The sequence below is a fragment of the Lytechinus variegatus genome, chromosome 5, assembly GCF_018143015.1.
Source record: "Lytechinus variegatus isolate NC3 chromosome 5, Lvar_3.0, whole genome shotgun sequence".
NCBI lineage: Eukaryota > Metazoa > Echinodermata > Echinoidea > Temnopleuroida > Toxopneustidae > Lytechinus > Lytechinus variegatus.
The window spans coordinates 6,723,942-6,747,757 of NC_054744.1; the positions used below are offsets into that span (position 1 = coordinate 6,723,942).

Here is a 23,816-nt window from a genome sequence, read left to right on the forward strand (position 1 = left end):
GGTGTTCCCTTCAAGGCCAGTCAATATTACAAATAATATACAGTATAATTATAACCATGATGATCATATTTATCCTTTACATCTAGATTGAAATCGCATCTTTCAACTTTCTCAGTATTCAAAAATCAGTTTTCATTCTTTATAGTAAGTACAGGAAAATTTATTACCACAAGACCGTACACAATACGCGTAAACATATATATATACACACACTATAAACATTCCACTTTTCTTTTGCTACATAATGATCTTATCATATTGGTAGTAGAACTATCTAGATTTGCCTTAAACAATATCAAAGAGGCTATGGGTCATATACAGAGATCGTCGAACTAAACGAATGTAATACGATCGTCATACGCCAACCCACGTAGATCATGTGGAAGGATGCGTCCGGGATGCGCGATACGTCCAGTTAACGATCACCTTCCATTGATGGTCCACCAAATGTCAATTGGACATAATCATCACGGCTCAGGAGAAGTATGGCTGACAGAGGGTATATTTGTTGTCATGTTTGTCGTTGCCATGGTGATATCAGTAGTAGGAGTGGTTTGTTGAAATTGGAGGAGGATGGTGAAGTAAGTGATCAAGGTGCTGACAACCTGGGAAAAAAAAGAAAAAGAAAAATGGTTCCATGACATTTGCTCAGGCGACAATATTGTCCCGCTTCAAATTCTACACATTACTTAAAGGGGAATCCAGCCTTGGCCATAAAATGTTGCGTTGGGAAGAAGAAAAATAAATTAAACAGAATGGTGAAATTTTGAAAGAAATTGGACAAGCAATAAGAAAGTTATGGCTGCTTTAATAATACTATGTAGATTTCAAATTTGCAACTGGGTAAGTAAATTATGACAAGGGGCAAGGACAACTTTCCCATAGCTAGCCATGTACTATTATTATCAGGAATTTGTGGTTTTCTCCTAAGTACCCATTCCCCTGGGGCAGTAATCTAAATATAACCCATGTAGTATATTGTTTTATGTCCTCATGAAAGAAAACTATAATTTGAAATAAAACTTTTGGGAAAAGTGACATTTTAGCCATAATATGTATTGGAGTACAGGGAAGAGTAGTCCTTGCCTTACATCACTATGACATCCCATATGCGGCCAATCTGAAGTATCCATGGGTATAGTGATTACCAATATTTACAACTTTTAAAAATTCATATCTTTCTTTTTGCTTGTCCAATATTATTCAAACTTTCACCTATCAACTTGTCTGATTTTTTCTTTTCCTTATAAAAACAAGTTTTTATTTGGGTTGGATTCCCCTTTAAACCCTGGATCTAACACTATACCTAAAACTAACCCTAAACCGAAACATAAAAAACATTATTTTAACCCTAACCCTATATACTTAGACGAAATAAATTGTCGCCGGATCAAAGGTCGTGTCACCAGAAAAAAAGCAGTCCAATATTTATATAATATTGGATGGCCTTGAGGTTAATACAAGGAAATATTGGACGAGCTTTGCATAAATATTGGACGAGTCGAAGACGAGTCCAATATTTTGCAAAGCGAGTCCTATATTTCCTTGTATTGACCGAAAAATGGGACATCCAGTATTATGATTATTATTCATACAGAGAATTTTAGCAAATAATTTTTAACTTACCCTCCCGCCCTGAGACTCTGATTCTGCTGTATGATGGGGGGGGGGGGGACCTAAAGCTACGCACTTTGTTTTCAAACAATGAAAACTGTCCCAACTTTAATATTTCAACAAATTATATTTCACTAATTTGTGGCAAACATTCTATAGATCATTAACCAAGTAGAAAATATCACAAACTCACTATTAATACGAAAATCCCGTCGTGTTTTTCGAACACCTCTTGATTTCGCCGCCCGATATAGAAGGGGTCCTAAAGCTACGCACTCGATTTATCATGCAAAAAATAGTATTTCCTGTGCCTCAATTTCTAAAATATATTCAAATTATTATAGGATAAAATGAAATTAAAGCGAATATAACTCCAAACTTCCTAACAGTTGTTGGTTTTCTCTGCATTTAGAGATTTACTGCAGCCTCTGTAGAAAAAATTTAATTGTTCATCACTCTGCAGTCACAGTTCCACACACAGTGCGCATTTGCCATTGAAAACTGCATGCGCGCGCGATGAGTGGTGCGTACATTTCGGGAATTCCCCTTCTAGTCGTCCAATATTTTCAATATTGTGTCACCTCGGAAAAAATATTAGGCGAGTTCAACAAACTTTTTAAGTGGGTCGAGTGCACCAACAAAATAACACTTGTATTTGGGCTCTAAAATTGTCTGTATGAATAATAATATGTCTTATACAAGACCAAACATTCTTATATTATTATTCATACAGACAATTTTACAGCCCAAATACAAGTGTTGTTTTGTTGATGCACTCGACCCACTTAAAAAGTTTGTTGAACTCGCCTAATATTTTTTCCGAGGTGACACAATATTGAAAATATTGGACGACTAGAAGGGGAATTCCCGAAGTGTACGCACCACTCATCGCGCGCGCATGCAGTTTTCAATGGCAAATGCGCACTGTGTGTGGAACTGTGACTGCAGAGTGATGAACAATTAAATTTTTTCTACAGAGGCTGCAGTAAATCTCTAAATGCAGAGAAAACCAACAACTGTTAGGAAGTTTGGAGGAGTTATATTCGCTTCAATTTCATTTTATCCTATAATAATTTGAATATATTTTAGAAATTGAGGCACAGGAAATACTATTTTTTGCATGATAAATCGAGTGCGTAGCTTTAGGACCCCTTCTACATCGGGCGGCGAAATTAAGAGGTTTTCGAAAAACACGACGGGATTTTCGTATTAGTGAGTTTTGTGATATTTTCTACTTGGTTAATGATCTTTAGAATGTTTGCCACAAATTAGTGAAATATAATTTGTTGAAATATTAAAATTGGGACAGTTTTTATTGTTTGAAAACAAAGTGTGTAGCTTTAGGTCCCCCCATCATACAGTAGAGTCAGAGTCAGGCGGGAGGGTAACTTAAAAATTATTTGCTAAAATTCTCTGTATGAATAATAATCATAATACTCGATGTCCCATTTTTCGGTCAATACAAGGAAATATAGGACTCGCTTTGCAAATTATTGGACTCGTCTTCGACTCGTCCAATATTTATGCAAAGCTCGTCCAATATTTCCTTGTATTAACCTCAAGGCCATCCAATATTATATAAATATTTTCTTTCCTTTTTGAGACTATGAAACGTGAACAAATATCGAAAATTATTTTCTTGGTTAGCGAAAGTTACCCTAGTTTTGTGGTTTCGACCCAATAATTTTGTTGCAGAGTCTTACAATTTATACAAAAGCAAGAGGAACTAATACCATGGTCACATTTGCTACGGCCGCCGTAGATTCTAAAATTTCTACGGCGAGTAGCAATTCTACGGTCGCCTCAGTATTTCCACGGCCACTTACGCTAGCGGTCACATATGTTACGGTCGCCGCACGGCGTATTTTTTAATTTATGGAGAAAATAAATCTGCGGCTGACGTAGCCCTTGAAATCATGACGTACGGTCGCCCTAGGGCGACCCTGCGCTGGCCGTAGGTTTTTGACAAATACTACGGCAGACGCAAGGTGGCCGCAAGGCGCCCTCACGGCGGCCGCAGGGGGACTATACAGTGAGAAATACCATCATGATATTTTACATTAGACATTTCATTTCAGAAAGTTTTCAAAGTGTCGCACCATGCCCATGCGCATATTCTGGGCGGGAGGGAGTTTGGGTTCGGGGCCTGGGCCTCGGGTAGGCGAAAAGGGGGCGCCATAAAGAGGGAGGAAAGAAAGGGAAAGAAAAGGGAGATAAAAAGCAGGGGGAAATAAGAGAAAGAGAAAAGGGAGAAAAGAAAGAGAGAATGAAACAAGAAGGGAAAAGGAGAGAAGAGAAAAGGGGAAAGGGGAGGAGTAATAAAAGTGTTTGGGCGCCAAATTGATGTTCGACTTAGGAAGGGGGTCGCCAAATTAATGTTTGATACTGATCTGAATATTATATGTTCGACCTAGGAAGGGGGGGGGGGGCAATTCGACCTTTGTAGTGATTCGCGCTTCGCGCTCGCATCGAATGATTAGTTAGATGACATCATGTTAATGATTACCTAATGATTACCTCAATTGCGTAGAATGTCTAGTTTTGGAACGGAATATAATCGAATAATTTTTAAGTGCCCATCCTGATCATGATTACCAATAATGCTTAGAATTTCCAAACTTTGGGTCATTTTGGAATATAGACAATCATCAGCTCGCCCTGACAGATAGATAGATACCCATCCTGCTCATGCTTACAAAACTTCTCAGAATATTCTATTTTCAGGTCTATACACAAGCTATCAAAAATCGCGTTCGCATTATTTATTTGGACTTATGAAATAAATCTCCCTATAACCATGTTAACTTGTTTGTATGAATAAAGTTAAGATGTTAATAAACACGTTAGTCTTAAGTAAGAACTACACCCTAGGAAACAACAACAAAAATCAGCATTTAACTCCCCATATTTTACCCAAGTTAGCCGCTAGTGAAAGGGCAATATCTGTGCTTCCTGGTCACATTTGTTTTTTTTTTAAGTGGTATTACAGTATATCATATTCATGGATAGTTTGCTTTTTATTAAGTCATAATTAAAAAGTTGTCTGCAGTTGTCCTTTTCATGTGATTATGAAATAAGATAATTCAACATGCATTTAAGGCACCTGTTTGCCTGACGAGGAGGGGTCACCATTTTTTTCCGAAAAGTACACATGCATATGGGCCAAAATTATAGGGCGGGCCCCCGAGGTGCAAAATTCTGAATACGCGCCTGGTGGCTTCCGAGCAGATAACACAATAGGAGAAGGGGAAAGGAGGAAAGAAAAACACGAGGTCAGCCGCACGGCCACCGTACGCTCAACGTACGGCCGCCGTAGACCGTTCTACGCCATGCCTACGGCTAGTCTAATTTCTACGGCGAGCGTAGAAAAGAAAAAATGTTATAACTCCGAGTTAAAATTCTACGGCCACCCCTACGGCCTGTAAAAAGTAGGAATCCGCCGTACGTCGACCCTGCGGCCACCGCAGATTTTCTGCGGCCGCCGCAGAAATCTCTCGAATTCATGTATCTACGGCCGCCGTACGGCCGCCGTAGAGCATATGTGACCAAGGTATAAATAACTACCTAGCATTTTTTTATTGTATGAATATACCAGGCTTGGTGAAAGAATCCGAAACAATGGAAACAATTTTGACTAATCTTTTTTTTAAGGAAACGCCATGGTTTTATATTCTCTTCAAATCTCTTCATGGACATGCTCCAAAATATCTCTCCGAATTGATCCAGGCATATACTCCCAGTAGGTCCCTTCGTTCTGCAAATCAAAATTTCCTAACATTAAAAAAGCAAAAACTAAAATTTTTGGTGATAGGTCCTTTTCAAGCTCTGCCCCACGTCTTTGGAACACTCTTCCATCAGCTTCCCTTCGTTGCATCTCAAATATCACTTCATTTCGATCAAATTTAAAAACGTACCTTATGAAGAAAGCATATCCAACATTGCCCCATTTACAGTGTTCTTGATTTTTTTTCCATCTCTCTTAGTTTAATGATTTCTAATTTGTATATTTTGTATGTTTTACATTGTAAAGCGCTTTGATATGATTTCATGAAAAGCGCTATATAAGTTTAAGTTATTATTATTATTTCTTTAAGTTCGAACGATAAATCTAGGCCCATATTTAGTTGGCCTAATCCTTATTCAGGAAGAAACTAATTTCAGCCACTGTGCTGTGCGGATTCTAATTCGTGTCTGCACTATAAAATCACCGCGGGGTTGAAAAACTATTATAGATATTACTATTATATATCGCCGAAACTCGACGATACTTCATCATGGGTAGATTGAATTGCGCATGATCGAGCATGAGCATGCGCTGTTCTACCCAGAAAAAAAATGTGTAAAATATTTGCAGCTCTTAATGAAATTTGTCCGACACACAATTTTTACTCTCAGAAATACTGAAATTCATCACCCTCCCCCAAAAAATGCCCTCTTCAGAGTGATTTATCAATGCAATTTCAAATGAAAACTGATAGCTGTCAAACACTAACAAAATTAAGGAACCTACCGCTAAAACTCGTTCCTTTGTAATAACGAAGCAACCAAGAGCTGTCATGCCGATTTCTGGTCCGTCCAACCGGGCCAAGAATAGAAGCTGAACCTAAATGAAAAGACGTGAAAAGATTGTTGTGTGAATATGGTACATGTACATACACAAACGTAAAACTAAAATTTGATTTGAAAACAAAAATCAAAGATCTACAATCAAAACACAAATCATGGCACCATTAAAATTTTCCCTCGATTTTTCTTCCCGCTTTTCTTCTATAAAAAAGATAAATAAAAGTACCTTTGCAAATGTTTCATCGAGATTGTTCTACCCTCGTTCATATAATTATAATATTGTTCAGTGTTAATCGTAAACATTTACCAATAAATATTTATTTTGCATGTTCGTATGCTTTACATTGTATATTACTTTAAATGGTCATCATTTCATATCTTATATCTTATATTTCGCATGTTGAGTCGAAATGAATGAACCAAATTTGAAACTTGAAAAGTTTCGCATTGTCTTGATAATGAAATCTAAGAAGAATTGATTTCTAAAAGCTGTATTTTGATCAAGCTTAGACTACCATACATCTTTTTTATGTTCTTACTTTGATAATTTTAGTTACACGAAGTAGTAAAAAAATCGAGAACCAATGAGACAGTGAGACTTGTGGAAAAATAACATTGCATATTACCTGAAACAGCCAACCCATGCAGTCTTACAAAACATGAGAAATTTAAAATATTTTCTAATATGTTGTAAGCAAAGTCATACAATGATATTATGGACCCCTTTTTAATGAATAATGTTCCTCTCTTGATGTTCTCTCCCTTACAATATTTTAAACTAGAAAATCTCGATAAAAGATTTATTTTCTTCATTCATTTTGCTCGCTCGTTATAAAAAATATTAGTTTGGGAAATTTTACATATTGAACGAGAAAGATGACATAATAGGTCGCTATTTGGAAGTGAGGTTATTGAAAATAAAATTCGAATAGTGGTCTATATGTTCAGGGAATATAATATTTGATTTTTGCTCACTCGCTTTAAGAAATATTTATTTGAAAGCAAATTCTTTCATGCCCATAGATTTATAATCAGTGATTAGGATGTATACATTAGTGAATATCTTTTGGTACATGGTAGGGACAAACACTGTTGGTTCCTATATTCTGTCCTAGCTGTGGTCTAGTCTGCTATGCAGACTCTGAATGGCTCGTGAGGTGAGATCTGCTACTGGTTTGCGAAGCAAACCAGCCTGAAAGGGCGAGCGAAGCAAGCCTCAGTAGACCTAGTCTGCTATGCAAACTCGTTGAATCAGCTGAGTTACACACACTGCAGATGTGGGTCTACATTTGTAGACTAGCTGTGGTCTATTATACATATTGGTTCCTACATTCTGTTCTGGCTGCGATCTTTAAAGGGGAATAAAACCTTTGGAACAAATAGGTTTGTGTAGAAAAATCAAAGAATAAGAATAAAGAAAGTTTGAGAAAAATCGGACAAATAATGAGAAAGTTATAAGCATTTAAATATTGCAATCACTAATGCTACGGAGATCCTACCATTGGCAATGCGACAAGGATGTGTGATGTCACCGATGAGCAACTTTCCCTTTGGTGGACTATAAAATACCCTCAAAAATGTCTCTTTTTGCTTTTTCTTATGATGATACAAACTCTTTATCCATGACGTATTTCAAAAAAATATGTATTACATGCCCTCATGCAGAAAGAACACATGATCTGTGGATAGATGTGATAAAAGAGGTAATTCAAGTGAAATATATACTAAAGTAATGGGGAGAGTTGTTCACAAGTGACATCACACATCTTTGTCACATTGCCAATTTGCTATCTCCATAGCATTAGTGATCGCAATATTCAAATGCTCATAACTTTCTCATTATTTGTCCGACTTTCCTCAAACTTTTGTTGATCGGTTTCTTTGATTTTTCTGTTTTCACACAAGCTATCTTGTTCCAATGGTTTCATATTGATGCGAGCACGAAATGGTTTCATTGGAACAAGATAAGTTCTCTAATTCACTTAGCTCATGGACCGTAACACCCATTGGCTTGATGGTGAGTGTCCGAGAGAATAAGACTCGCGCCCTCCTCAAGAAATATTTTCAAATCTAAATGCTAAATGGTATCATCTTTAAATCATTGCAGGCCTATTGAAGTGTCATTATCATAACTTGCATTCATTTCCCTTGAATAGCTAGCCGTCTATCTTGACACTGCCCAGCATACGAAAGAATCGGTTAGCTATTTCAAAAACAGTCAACGTTGGACATCTTTTGTAACTACTATCCTCTCAATATTCATCAATTTAGCGTGTGTGTGTGTGTGTGTGTATTTGAGTTTTTTGTCAGACCTGTATCAATCAGGTATGATTATTTACGTCGGGGACCGACCTTTAGCGTCACCATCCGAAAGACGTGATCAGGGCTCGAACCTCGAACTTCTGCATCAATTTCTAACTTCCCCACAGCTTGGGTTCAGGCGCACGCCACAACATCCGGCGTAATTTGAGCCAAGCTTTTTGAGGGAACTAGGCATGGCGTTCGAGGGAAAATTCCTATAAAACTTCGAGGGAGCGAAGCAAGCGAGCAACTTTTTTATAACTAGAATACAAAACTGTAATTGTGTGAAAGAATTTGACAAAGTATTCAGAAAACGATCTCCTTTTCACCCCTTTTTCTTTCGCCTCGAATTTTTTAAAGGGTCATGGCCCCCATGCCCCCCCCCCCTTCACCTGTACGCCAGTGATATTCATTATGATACATTCAGCGTGAAAAAAAAATATGTAGAATAAAAATAGTGAAGTTATTACATTAAGTACCTGAGATAGATCTGAGTCAAACGTGTCCATCTGTAGATCGTGCACACGTCTGCGAAGGGAATGAGCCTGCATGGGAGAGAGAGAACAGCCACAAACAATTTGCAAAATTTGTTTCTTCTCTTTTCATCACTAATACCTCTGTCACATCTCCTCTATGGCGGTCGTAAGGCGAGTCGAAAACAACCGTTTTATTAATCTTCATTCGAACCACCTGTGTGTAGCTATTACCAAAAAAAATGTTAAAACAGTTGTTTTCGACTCGCCACCATTTTGCAAAAGTGACTGAGGTATTAAACTACTAAGGCTATTGAAAAGCCAACATATTTTCATGAAAGGATGCATAATTTTCTCTCAAAAACAATTACCTCGTTTATATTGAAAACATTGAAATTTGAAACATATATAACTATTAATGACTTGCTTCTATATGATTTACATTCTTTTATGAATCGAAATAAGGGTAAGACCTCATAGAATGTGAATAAGAATAAGTTCTTGTACAGCCCAAACATAGGGACCGGCACCAAAGTATTCATTTTACCTTTTCATATACTTGCACTGCGAAAAGGGACGGCAATAACACATTAATGGAACAGACGAGGACCCAACAGAGCGTTATACTGATGAAGATTAGGTCTCCATTAGCAAGATAAAAGAGCTGATACAACAGAAAGATTATGAGTGGAATGTTCGTCAAGTACATGACTCCCACAAAAGGAGAGAATACATCATCAGCAACCTCGACAGTGTGGCAAATGACAGCGTGTCTTCGCCGAAAACAATTCAATGTCTTTTTATCAATCGGGTGGGAAGAGTTGAGAGCTTGGTCGAATTCTTCTGACAAATTTTCAAATTGCAACGAAATGTTGTGACAAACGAGCGAGAAAAGAGCACCCGGAAAAGCATAAGCGGCATTTGAATAAACTGTGAATATCAAATTAATGCCGCAGAATGGCTCTGACAGCCACGGTCCACAGATGCCCATCGAAGTCAGCGGGTTTAGTCCGAAGCCAAATGTTGAGAACACCATACCAGCAATGTTGACAAGCGTTACACAACTACATGTTACCGTTAGAAGCATAGCCCATTTGTTGTATCTTACGGGAATTTTGTGCTGATTTTCATTAATTTTGTCTTTCGTGTTTAGGGTCGTTTTGTCCAATGAGCAATGTGTTCGTCTTGTTTGAAGGGATCTTACCGAAGAGTTCCAATGACGCCGGAAGTAGGGCATGCATTTGTTCCTGTAACACACTGCGAACATGATGGTATTGCAGATAGATACGATGTAAAAGTACACTTGCACTGTTATCAGTTCTAGCGAGAATATTCCGTACCCGTCATTCAGAACAATAGCATATGTCATCCGGATCGCATTCAGCCACAGGTATAAACACACCAAGGCGTGGTATACTCGGGAAAGACCATTCCGCCAACTCTTCGACCCAGGTGGCTTAGGATCAGCATCAGGAAACCATCCTGAACCTTCGGCCTGGCCCTGAGATTTGAGGGCGCCATCGAAAGCTGTTTCGTGATAGACTCCAACGATCTTCAAAGTCAAAAGAAGGGGCTCTAACATCTCATTCCAAAGAAGATTTACTTTCACATCATTCCTAGGACGTTGATCTTGTTTGGTTGCAGAGTCCATCTTACCAATAACAGCAATATGATTCATTTTAGAAGCTATTTTATCTTTCTTCGAGAAATATGGGGTAAGTTTAAAGCCTATACCCTATCGATCTGTTTCAAATAATGCAGACGGATCGACTAGCTTAGCTGTTCATGGCTTAAGTCGAACCTTTTGGATAAAACCCCGAGACGACTACTGACAAACAGAAAATTACTACTCACACCTTAAATGCTAAATGGTACCTCGTCAATGTTATGCAACGCAAAATCGTAACAGGGGCCCCGTCTTACAAAGAGTTGCGATTGATCTTATCAATTGCAACTATGGAAAGCCAGCAAAGTGAACATATAAAATGCATGCTTGCTCAAAAAAATGTCTAGATATGAATGTACATCCATAAATTCATTGACAATTTGGTGTGTTCTTCTTTGTTTACAAAGGACATTTTGCAAATTTCCTTTAAAAAATTATGACAATGATGGATTTCCATAGAGTTAGGATTGATTGGATCATTAGTAACTCTTTTGTAAGACGGGGCCCTGGAGTTAATTATCTTAAGTGACTGTTAACTAATTAATGGCAAATGTTCCAAATTAGTTATCACACTTTAACGCCGGTAAAATTAATTTAGATAATTGCGAGAGAGCTAATTGAAGGCCTATTTGTCTTTTATGAATAGATAGTAAATAGGGATGATACTCCAGCAGGAGTCTGTTGGCAGTGTAAAAGAATGAATTGTTTGTGAGTTCTTCTTACCCCCCCCCCCCCTCTCTCTCCTTGTATGATCTTATGAAAACGCATTCAAATCGCAGTGACAGAAGACAAAAAGATACAGGGATAGAGAGAGCTCATTCTGGGAAGGGAAGGGGATGCGGGAGAATTTAGAAAGAGGGAGAGGGGTTGAGTGAGAAAGGGAGAGAGCGAGAAGGGGGGGGGGGTGGCGGGGGGGGGAAGCCTCGGAGAGGGAATGGAAATGAAATTGAAATTGATTACATAAATCTTCTTCGTTTACGTCAATAAAACGTATAGAGATCATAGCCATTTGTTTTTATCATTCTTCATTTTATCAGTTACCCCCCTTTCGTTATTTTTTTTCAAAGTAGTATTTGATTACTTAAAGAATAAGGAATCAAATTTTAAGCTCCAGTATACAATATCGAATGTTTATGAGTGCAATGGACAGAATACTTCATGAGGTTACGGATGAATGGGACATTCAACGAGGCGCAGCGGTGTTGAATTGATCATTTATTTCATCTTTCACCGAATGAGTACTTTGTCCATTCCACGAATATTTGATTTATATGACACCTAAAACTAGATTCTTGTAATTTACATATTTGAATGCAGATTAAGTGCTTTTAGTGCGAACGCGGTCTATCGTATGGATAAAAAAATTGATTATGACGTCATTGTAGAATGTGCTGAATGATCGACATCGAAAAACCAATCAAGTGACAAGGATCTATCTAGGTGTCATTATAATGACATATAAACATAATGATATTCAACGTGCTCAAGTATCTACACGGCAAACGCATGCCGACATGATCCTAGGAAGTCGGGGGGGGGGGCGTTTCATAAAGCTGTTCGTAAGTTAAGAGCGACTTTAAGAACGATTGGTGAACCTTTCTTTTTTTCCCCCGAATTGACCGTCGAAGAGTGTTGAAGTGTTCACGCGGTACCAACGCGGCATATACACGATGTTTACATGGATCTACAGAGACCATGCCTGCAGACAGTGGCGGACCGTGACCCGGAGGAGACAAAGCATTGGAGTGGCACAGCATTGTTCACAAACAAAACAGTGACCTCCAATGCTTTGTCTCCACCGGGTCGCGAACCGCCACTGCCTGCAGAGCACGACGTCTACACCATGTACACGGACCGTCAGTGCGTCCGCACGGACTAACACGGCAGCTCTACGACGAACAGGAATAATTATACATGAACCATCCAGGATTACTCTGCAAACACGGCAATTCACGGATATGACGCCCGGTGTTTTTTTTACTTTCCAAAGTCTTCTGTTCGTGCCTCTCGGACGTTCATGGCCTTCATGAACAACGATGCCCAGGCACAGAGATGGATAAAATGATAAATGATAAATCCATGATTTATTGTTCGAAATAGACATGAAATACTCCGAAAATTTGCTTTGCCCAATTGATCATGGGCCCGGCGGCCGCTGCGCAGCGCCAGATCGACGAGGCTCTATCCCTGTAATCGTTGAACGCCAAACAGGGTAGCAGCAACTCCCATCTTTTTACGTCTTTTGGTCTGACGCGGCCGGAGTTCGAACCCCCGACTTCCCGGTTGTGAGACGGACGCTCTACCAACTGAGCCAACACACCGGTATGTGCCCGAGGCGTCTATCTCTTCCCGGATCACTCCGGAATTGGTCCGGCGTCTACTTGTGACTGATCCGGATTGATCAGGAGGAGATACCCGGACATAAATTTTGAACGTAATGAGTAAAGGTATAAGTTTTAAATGTTTCGGGTGTATATTTTCAGTGTAAAACATGGTACAAAGAGGAGAGTTGTCCTTCTGTGACATCACAAATCTTGGTTGCCTTGTCAATTGGAGTACCTCTGTAGCATAAGTGATTTCGACATGCCAAATGCTCATTACTTTCTTATTGCTCGTCCAATTGTCCTCAAATTTCCATTCATTACCGAATCGAACCTAAATAGAAAGTTGAAGCAAATAACTAGAAATTAAGAAAATCGGACAATCAATGAAAAAAGTCATAATGTGAAGTTTTGAAGAAAAACATTATTTACCGGATACCTTCAACTTATTATTCTTTCCTCTTTCTTCGAACTTCTTTGTAGTTTCATTTGCTTTATGATTTCAAATAATTGTAGGCCTATATACAATCAAAGTAATGAATCGTTGTACAGCTCAAAATAAAGGTGGGTTAATATTTCATACTGTTATTATTGTTATTTTGATATAATCGCCAGTTATTACCACAATGAACGAAAGTACGTCATCATTATAAATTTGGAGACAGTGATTAATGTGTGAAAGAAGCCATTTAGTAATTTCATCAGGCAATGGGTGATTTCAAGTTCAGTGTTGATCTTTTGGTGTTGGTGTTAGGTCAACTTTTCCACGATTATAACACCCAACATAAAATGAAGATGGTGCCGAAAAGTCACTCACTAGTAGTTGAGATGTCAATAATGTGATCTGGATCAGTTTTAAAAACTCTGAATAAGTTTTTTGAGAAAGAGGAAGCAATCTAAATTTCAACATCAAGGCCAACACCGGACTTGAAAACACACATTGCCCCCCCCCTCGACTCCGATGTATTCGTTTTACCTTGTCATGAACTCGCACTGTGAAAAGAGACAGCAGTAACACACTGGTGGAACAGCTAAGCAGCCAGAAAAGCGTCAGACCAGTGTAGATTAAGTCACCGCCAGCGATATAAAAGAGCTGATACAACAGAAATATGATGAGCGGAATGTTCGTCGAGTAATTGACGCCAACAAGAGGAGAGAATACATCATCAGCAACCTCGACAGTGTGGCAAATAATAGCGTGTCTTCGCCGAAAACAATTCAATGTCTTTTTATCAATCGGGTGGGAAGAGCTGAGAACCTGGTCGAATTCTTCTGACAGGTTGTCGAATTTCAACGAAATGTTATGACATATGAGGGAATAAAGGGCACCCGGGAATATGTATGCAGCAGTTGCATAAAGTGCGAAAATCAAGTTTATGCCGCAAAATAGCTCTGTAAGCCACGGTCCACAGATTCCACTTGAACTCAGCGGGTTTAATCCTCCGAAGCCAAATGTCAAGAAAGTCATAGTAGCAAAGTTGAAAAGTGTCATACAGATACAAGTTATCGTTACAAAAACAGCCGATTTGGTGTACCGTTTAGGGTTCCCATTTAAGTTTTCTGCCTTTGTTTTGAGGATCTTTCCATCGAATGAGCATTTTGTTCGTCTTGTGTTAAGGAATGTAACAGAAGAGTTCCAATGACGCTGGAACAAGGGCATTCTTTTTTCTCTGTAGCACACTGCGAACATGATGGTATTGCATATAGAAACGACGTAAAAGTAAACTTGCAATGTTATCAGATCGTACCTGACACTGAGAGAAATAACATAGGTCATCCGAATCGCATTCAGCCATAGGTATATACACACGAAGGCGTGATATACCCGAGAAAGGCCATTCCGCCAACTCCTCGACCTAGGTGGCTCAGGATCAGCATCAGGAAACCACCCTGAGCCTTCAGTCTGGTCCCGGGTTTTGAGGGCGCCCTTGAAAGTTGTTTCGTGAAAGACTCCAACGACCTTCAAAGCAAAAAGGAGGGGTTCTAACATCTCATTCCAAAGAGGATTTACTTTCACATCATTCCTTGGGGGTTGATCTTGTTTGGTTGCAGATTCCCTCTTCCCAATAACAGCAATTCGATTCATTTCAGACGACACCTTCTCTTTACTGGTTACAAAAGCATGCACAGTCAACTCACTTCGGGAAATCTTTGAGAAGTAGTGGGAATGTCCAACATATAGATCGATCTCCTATTTCAAAAATGCATATGAAACGACGAGGTGTTCTTGGGTTTTACGTTAAGCCTTCTTGTAAGAGCGCATTGCGACAACCGAGAAACAACTGACAATAATCCAACAAAATCAGTTATTCCCACAAAAGCTACTCACCGGGGTAATTAATTACCCTGCGTCATTGCTTGAATATTGTTTGTAATTGTTCTGTATTGGTTATCGCACCCTAATGGGTAAATTGACTTGGGAGATGGAGAAAGCGCTAATTGTGTTTGTCTTATATAGATCGATTTTCAATTGTGGTTGTACTGGAGAGGAGTGTCTTGGTATAGGAAAAGAAAGGGCCTTGTTTGTCTCTGATGGGGTGTTGCAAGAAACTTGCGATCAATCGCAAGTCTTTTTTGGTCCCGAAATCAGTCATAAGTCTTGCAATTCATTGAAAATTAGTGATTGATTGCTAATCTGCTCCTTGAAACAAGAAGTTTAATTTTATTTGCTATAACTACATGTAACGTTGATCTATCAGTTGTAAAATTTAAACAGAATAATTGCACTTGATCTCATATATTTTCTTGCAACACTCCCTAATTCTAAACAGAGTACCCCCATCTCCCCATCCCCCCCCCCCTCTCTCTCTCTCTCTTCCTTTCTCGCAACCTCCATTCATTTTCTTCTTCTACACTCTCTTTCTATTAGTACACCACTTTGTCAATAATAATAATTATAATTAGTATACGGGTGGTAATATTCGTAACAAGAAGAATTGTAATGAAAAATGAGACTGAACGATTTTCTTGAAGTTGGGCAAAAAAATAATTTTGGCATACGAATTCTTTGTTGGAGGTCACATATCTTATAAATAACTCATTCGTGGTTTTACTCAAATACTTAGCAGCCGGGCCGCGGAGCCGGGGGCAGGGTACTCCAGCCCCCAATCCTTTTCAAAACCGTCTTCAAAAACGTACAAATAACCATCTGATTGTATTTTTTTTGGCATGGTCGGCCCCCCTCCCACACTTTCGACTCAGCCCCCCTTCAAAACCGTTTCTAAGTGTGACATGTCTCAAGGAAAGGGAAATATGTATATTGACAGAAAAGATGACAAAATGAAAAAGGCTTCATTATTAAACTGTACTAAATCCTTGAACACCAATTAGGGACATTTCCATCAAAACAGTGTGCCGTTTATCCCTGATAGTTATATTTACACTTTAGATCTCATAATGAATGTCTTATATCTTTATTATGAGCATGAAGAAATCTATTTTCTTTGAATTATAGTTGGTGAATGAATTCTTAAATATGAAATCGGAAGCATAATGAGTCTGTAATTTTGAGGGGATCAGACCTGGTTTGTGGGCAGTGGCGTTCCTAGGATTTTCTACAAGGGGGAGGGGGCAGTTCGCCCGCCAAAAAAAATGACAAGCAAAAATAGGGTCTTCAACCACAAAGGATTTTGTAAAAATTGACAAGAAAAAAAGGTCTTCAAGTTCAAAGAAGCGGGCCAGGGATCAGTTGGAACTCGTCAGGGGGGGGGGGCAGTCTGCCCCCGTAGGTATCCTAATGATTGTTGGCCAAAATTTGTAAAAGATGCGAGTGAGCAAAGAATCCAATCTTTTGAATTAAAAATAATAATGTTATAGATTTCGTCACGATATTCAAAAAAAATAATATCACATTTTTAGCCTTTTCCTTTCCTTAACGTTCTTTACTCTCTCTTTTCGTTAAGAAAAGAAATTATTAGGAGGTCCATGTCTCCCCAAGCCCATCCCACATCTAAATGCCAGTGTTAAAAGTATGAAATATCAAGGCAAAATCCAGACGTCCGTGTGTATGATTCCAAACAATGGCATTCTGTACGGCTCAAAAAGTGAGACATTCTCACTTTTTGTAATGATAATAATGAAACGTTTTCGTGTAGCGCAAAATACATAGGCAAAATTGCAAGCGCTTTTTTAAAGTGGAGATTGAGTGCAAGGAGAACGCTTGGTTCCAATTTTTTACAAATTGCTACATAAATGTGTTTTTAAAAAATTCTGAACTTTTTTTTTTCATGGATTTTCTGGCAGATTATTCCATTAAAAAATGGACGCATATAAGAAGGATCTTTCCCCGTATTACCTTGTCTTCAATAAAGAAATTCTTGATTAAAGTCAGATAACTGAACTTCAGTTGAATGGGGTCTTTGCCATTATTTTCATGAATCTTATTATCAATGGAGCACCGTTAACTGACTAATGTCATTATGTGTAATTATGGGCCTTTTCACACATGAATCTTGCATCATCATTGTATTGATAATTGCTATTGTAATCCTGACTGTGATTAACGTTCATGATTCTAATCACGTTCTAGTTTGGTTTCACACGCGCTAAATATTGGTCACTAGCTTTATTTTTCACTGGAATTATTCAAATTACGATTTTTTTTACCGTGTGACAGGGCGGTATGTCGCGTGTAATCTATGGGCCTTTTTACACGTGAATCTTGAATCATCAATGTAATGATGATTGTAATTCGTTTTCAGAATCATCGGACCTTTCACACGGAAAATTTGTACCGCAATTTGAGTGAAACTTAACTGGCCGCCCTTTCACACGGTAAAAAAAATCGTAATTTGAATGATGATTCCAGTGAAAAATAAGGCTAATGGCAAATATTTAGCACATGTGAAACCAAACTCGAACATGATTAGAATCACGAACGCCAATCACAGTCACGAGAACAGTAGCAACTAGAACTGCAATCGTTTCAGAACGATGTGCATGCATTGACGCCTCTGATTTAATAGAGGGCATGAAACAGAAGGAGATAGAGAGAAAACTCTAGATGATATACATTCTAAAAATATTAGAGGGCGCTATTTCTTAAAGGAATGGTCACTGATGCGTAAAACACAGTTGGATTATGCGAAATGATACAATTGGCAAACTCTGAAAATATGAGACAAAAATAAATTCAAACAAGGAAGTTATGGCAATTCAACTATTTTAAGACTTTGCAATAGAGGGCGCTATTTCTAAAGTTATGGTCACTAATTATGGATGACATGTCTACCAAATTAGAATGAATTTGGATGAGGAACGGTGGCAGGGGAGGACTAACAAAAATTACATTTTAATCAAATTGGATTTTAGCACATTTTGCTCTCCATAGGAAGTTACATTCTCGAGTAAAATTTTTTAGACCATTTGGCACCCCATACGTTGTTGTTGAAAATGTGTGCATTGTGAGCAGTATACCATATGTTCAGATTGACTTATCTTGAAATTTTCTGTTGTAACCTATGTCGTATTTGGTATCACTGGAAAGAGTATTCCAATGCGGTGACATTGATATCACTTTTATTTGTGCGCAGGCAATAGACCGGAAGTAAATGCCATATAAAGAAAGACATTAAAAATGAAGGTTTTGCACAATAATTTGAAGCTGACGTCAGATTTTTGTCAGTTTTTGTTACAAAAGGTTGACGAACGGTTGAAGTATATATCAATACTCATATCTGCCAAGTTAGAAAGAATAAGCTTTAATAATAAGGAAATATGAGCAAGTTGAAGTTGTGCTGGCAGTAAAGTGCATTTTTGGGTATTTTGCTGATTTTCGGGAGCATTTTTGAGATATTTCGTCAGTTGTAAGGTATATATTTTTTTGAATGGCATGAAAGATCATATCTTGAAGACCCTAAATTCAAAAAAGGGTACGGGTTTGGCCACGCATGACGCAATGAGGAGCATTCAAAGGTAAGCGTTTTTGAAACTTTAGAGGGCGCTATTTCGATGAAGGAAGGTCAATGATGCGTGAAAATTCAGTAACTTGTATTTTATGATACCGTTATCAATTCCTGAAAAAATGAGCTCAAAATGAATAAAAACAAGAAAGTTATGGCCATTTTACGAATTTTTTACTTTACATTTCAATAAATATGAACTTTTTGAAGGAAGGCTATTTCGGATTTGAATTTAGGACATGAAGATGGCATTTTGAAGGTCAGGTTATACGTCGCAGATGATGGAGCAACTCTTTGACTATCTATAGCAATTTGTTAGAAGTCTGTAGCATGCAGGATAATTGAGATATGAAAGAATGAAGAATGGTATGCAAATGGACTTGAAATGGACAAAATGGCGCCTGGATGGTCATGCATGAGTGATTTTGGAAAATGGAAGACGAGAGGCACAACTAGGGATGCTGGACAACATGTCTACCAAATTTGGATGGATTTGGATGAGGGACGGAGTCAGGGTAGAGCTAACAAAACCATGTGTTAAACAAATGGGATTTTGGTGGAAGAAGAAGAAGAAGATTACGGAATAGGAATATGGAACAAGAACAATGCATTGTCGCCATTGGGCGTCAATGCAATTATGATTACAACGATGATTCAAGATTCACGTGTGAAAAGACCGTAAAATTCTCCTCCGGAGTAGAATTTGAATTCTTGATTATGATTAACGTGCGTGTTTTAGTTTGGTTTCACACGTGTAAAAAAATCGTCCTTAGCCTTGTTTTTCACTGGAATCATTCGAATAACGATTTTGTTAACTTGTGAAAGGACGGTCAGTCTTATGTAATTAATGAAATGTGTTCTCCATTCACGCGTGCATACACAGGATACATTGCACGTAATCATGAAGGGATCTTGACTCAAAACCACACGACCCAATGAACATCCCGATGAAAGATTTAAAAATAACAAACAGTATGTAGGTTTGTCTATTCTGAGTATTTATTAATCATGTTTGGTCACGTCAAATTATAGTCTACATGTATAGTTTTTATGTATACCATTCACCACAAGAAAGGAGAACTATTCGTTCTTAAAGTCGCTCTTACAAGTCAAATCCACCTCAGAAAAATGTTAATTTGAATCAATAGAGAAAAATCAGACAAGCACAATGCTGAAAATTTCATCAAAAACGGATGTAAAATAAGAAAGTTATGACATTTCAAAATTTCGCTTTTTTAAAACAAAATATGAACGAGCCAGTTACATCCAAATGAGAGAGTCGATGATGTCACTCACTCACTATTTCTTTTGTTTCTTATTGTTTTGAATTATATACTATTTCATTTTTTACGAAATTGACGAGTCGGACCTCCTTGCCTAAAGCACAAAATGTTAAAATAATGGAATTCGACGTGTTCTGGGAGGAATGAAACTTCATTTCACATGACATTGACGAGAAGATAAAATATTTCATATTTCATATAATAAAATACAAAAGAAATAGTGAGTGGGTGATGTCATTAGTTCCTCATTTGTATACCGACCGAGATGTGCATATAACATTTTGTGAAATGAAGCAAAACTTAAAAATGTCATAATTTTCTTCTCTTATATCTGATTTTGATGAAATTTTCAGTGTTATGCTTGTTGAATTTTCTCTTTTTTATTAAATGTCAAGTTTTTGTTGGGGGTGCATGGACTTGTCCTTTAACTTACGAACAGTTTAATGAAACGGCCCCTGGTCTCATCCTACAACGCATGTGTTTAGAGTTAGGATTGTAAAACATTTTTTTTATTCTGAATGATGTAAAGATTAGGATATTAGGGTTTATTCAGTTCCGGAGGTTATGTTTTATGTTTGGCTCATCTAGCAGAATTTCCATCGGAGCAGTTGTTGCCGGAAAAAGTGCCATAAAATCGTCAAAACAACCACCTTATATAGTCTCAGTAAAGTACGACAATACAAAAATGCTAATGAGGTGATACAATACAATTCAATCAATTTAATATTTGTACAATCAAATCAAATCTTAAAACACATTAAAACGAACAAACCATTGATATCCACAGCTGGAAAGACCTACAACGCGCTCTTTCGAGGCAAAAAAACAAACAAATCTATAATTGTTATTTATAGTCGATAAGTGATTGGTATTTTTTTCTTCTTTTCTGTTTCTGTTTGTGGTAACTCCCGTAGGAACTCGGCAGGACAGCATTTTTTTGCTGGTAAACGCCAAGCTGGTATATAACCAATTACCTTGGAAACATTTTACGTCTAGGTTAATCAGTCATAGTGGCAGACGTAATAGACGACAGATATCACTCTTGGGCCTTTTTATCAAAGTGGAGACAATGGCAGAGTTGGGATTCGAACTCACAACCTTTACGTGCCATCTGTTAGAAAACGTTATGTGTCCGTTGTGTACTCTTTGCATACGTGTTTCATACGCTCTATATCCATCGAGCATCTGTCCACTGCGATTTCATTGTTCGCCCATTTTGTTCATTGTCCGGAGCGGTTGTTCATTGTCTTGAGTGGTCCACACTTTACAAGCTTTGCTTTTCAGCGGGCCACTCCATTTTTCCAAGATTTTGGATATATCATCTTCTGTATCATGTGTATATTCTTTGTATTTGGTCTATTTGAATATTTATGTCATTTGCATTTTCTGATGTTTTATCTTTTTATTGTAATTAATGCATTATAAATTTTGTTCGTAAAATGAATAAATGAATGAATGAATGAATGATGAAAACTGATGGAGCCACCCCGAAATTTTGCTTGTCTGCTGTATCCGTTGTGAATAAGTTTTGTGCCGGTCGGCCTTTAGATTAAAAATAAATATATACATGTATATATAGAGAGCCTATCAAAATGATAGACTTTTTTAAGTACACTACAAGCCAACCCTTCAGTATCAAGTAAAGAGAACAGAAAATACATAAATGAATATCAATATATGTATTACATATTTGCATAATTGTAGTAACGTTGTTGATTTGACTACAGTGGTTTAAATATTTACTCTTTGAAACATAGACCTAGTTGGACGAAATTCACACGATTAGATTATGCATATATACCCATAGACCTACTATAAATAATTTGTATTTACAATAATATTCACGTACATTTATAGATAAGTCTTTTTGTACATGACTGAGATAAAAAAAAAATACCCTCCCTACACAGTGTATGTGACAGTGTGTTCATAGTGTGGAACAAACTGAAATCACTTTCACACTGTTACATTTTAGTATATATTTCAACTGTGTGAATCGCATATTCACATCGTCGACCATGTGAACATGCTGTGAACAGTCACACACACTGTCGAGAAGTCCACAGCGTTCAAAATATCTTCATACTGTGGAATCTGAGCATTATAATAGTGTGAATAATATTCACATAGCCCAATTTGTGACAACACTATGATCACACTTTGACACTGTGTTCTCTTTAACGGGGTTGATCTTGCTATCGTGAATCCATTAATTATTATGGTGGAATTAATACCTCGGTCACATTTGCTCTACGGCGGTCGTACGGCGAGTCGAAAACAGCCTTTTTATGAATTTTATTTTAAACCATCTATAATGTAGCTGGTTAAAAAAATTGCTAAAACAGCCGTTTTCGACTCGCCTTACGGCCGCCGAAGAGCAAATGTGACCGACGTATTATAAGTAAACATATGACTATTTCCACTATGAGAAATGAGTAGTGGTCCGAAATTCTTGAATCGGTAAGCAGGGCCCTGTTACATAAATCCTAGCGATTGATTGTAGGACTGTATATAACCATTGATCATACACCATAATCAATTAATGCAATCAATCGTAGAAATCAGTCCTAAGATCAATCACTAAGTCTTTAGTAAGGAGGCCCAGATGATGCAGTCTCCTTGACGGTAATGAGTAGCGAGCTAACATGTCTAAAGAAATAAAGGAATGTTTTTCTCTCGTCTGAAAATATCGAAACATTCATATTGATTCAAAACAAGTTTTATTTCAGTAATTAGTATCAGATGCCTTTTGTTCAATTTTACTCTTTTTTCTCTCTTCTTGATTGTTGAATGATTTGGGTTATCAAATTTTATAACTAAATTAGCTTTAAAATAGATATTCACATAAAAAAATCATACTCTAACTAGTAAGCAAACAAAATTCCAATACTTTGCCTAGCGATATTTATTTGTAAAGTTTCTACTCACATCTAGTGTGATATGCTCAATGATAATTAGACTTCTGATTCCCTTCATAAATTATTACTATGTAAATGATACCATACACTCAAGTTTATATTTTACAGTAATTGTGTTGTCTACAGGATAAATATTTTCGTTTCACCGATTCCTAGAAAATTAAATATGTTAGCTTTGAACAATCTTTGTATTAGTGATAATTTTTATTTTAGTACTATTGAATATATACACCAAAGATAAAAAGTGACTTGAGTTGTATACAAATAATGATTTATTTGTATACAACCCAGGTTACTTTTTATCTTTGCTGTATATATTGTTCTTTACGTAAACAGGACCATACTGAAAACCGTCAATCTGAGCTTGTTATCCTGTATAAAGATATTTAAATAAATGAATGAAATAATAAATAATATTTTTAAAGATCATTCTAGGGAGGACCCTATTCAAATAGTTAGATGAGGGCCCCCGTCTTACAAAGAGTTACGATTGATCTGATCATCTTAAGCTATATGGAAATCCAACAATGTCATGGTTTTTTTTCTCCAGGAAGTTTGCATGATGTCCTTTGTAAACACAGAGAAGCACACTGAATTCTCAAGAAAACAGTGAATGTATGATTATACCTCACATCTATAGAGTATACTTGGAACAAACATGCATTATAGATGTTGACGTTGCAGGCTTTCCATAGTTTGATTTCATTTGATTTATTTTTTTCACTCTTGTTTTCACTTAAAATTCTTAATAAAACGTACCTCATAAAAACGAAT

General features: G+C 37.4%; 1 protein-coding gene across 2 annotated transcripts; it reads right to left on the reverse strand.

Annotated features, from left to right (window-relative positions):
- Positions 1-414: 414 nt before the first annotated feature.
- LOC121415159 lies at positions 415-15,257 on the reverse strand. Of its 2 annotated transcripts, none has more exons than XM_041608295.1 (4): positions 9,502-10,724; positions 8,961-9,026; positions 6,125-6,217; positions 415-605 (listed from the first exon to the last, which is right to left on the reverse strand). In XM_041608295.1, exons 1-4 carry the CDS (start codon positions 10,630-10,632, stop codon positions 468-470), a joined length of 1,428 nt encoding a protein of 475 aa, XP_041464229.1. In that variant the 5' UTR covers positions 10,633-10,724; the 3' UTR covers positions 415-467. The 2 variants fall into 2 exon arrangements, with proteins under 2 accessions (XP_041464229.1, XP_041464230.1); XM_041608296.1 differs by lacking the exon at positions 9,502-10,724 and adding an exon at positions 13,918-15,257 and having other exon boundaries at positions 424-605.
- Positions 15,258-23,816: the final 8,559 nt, after the last annotated feature.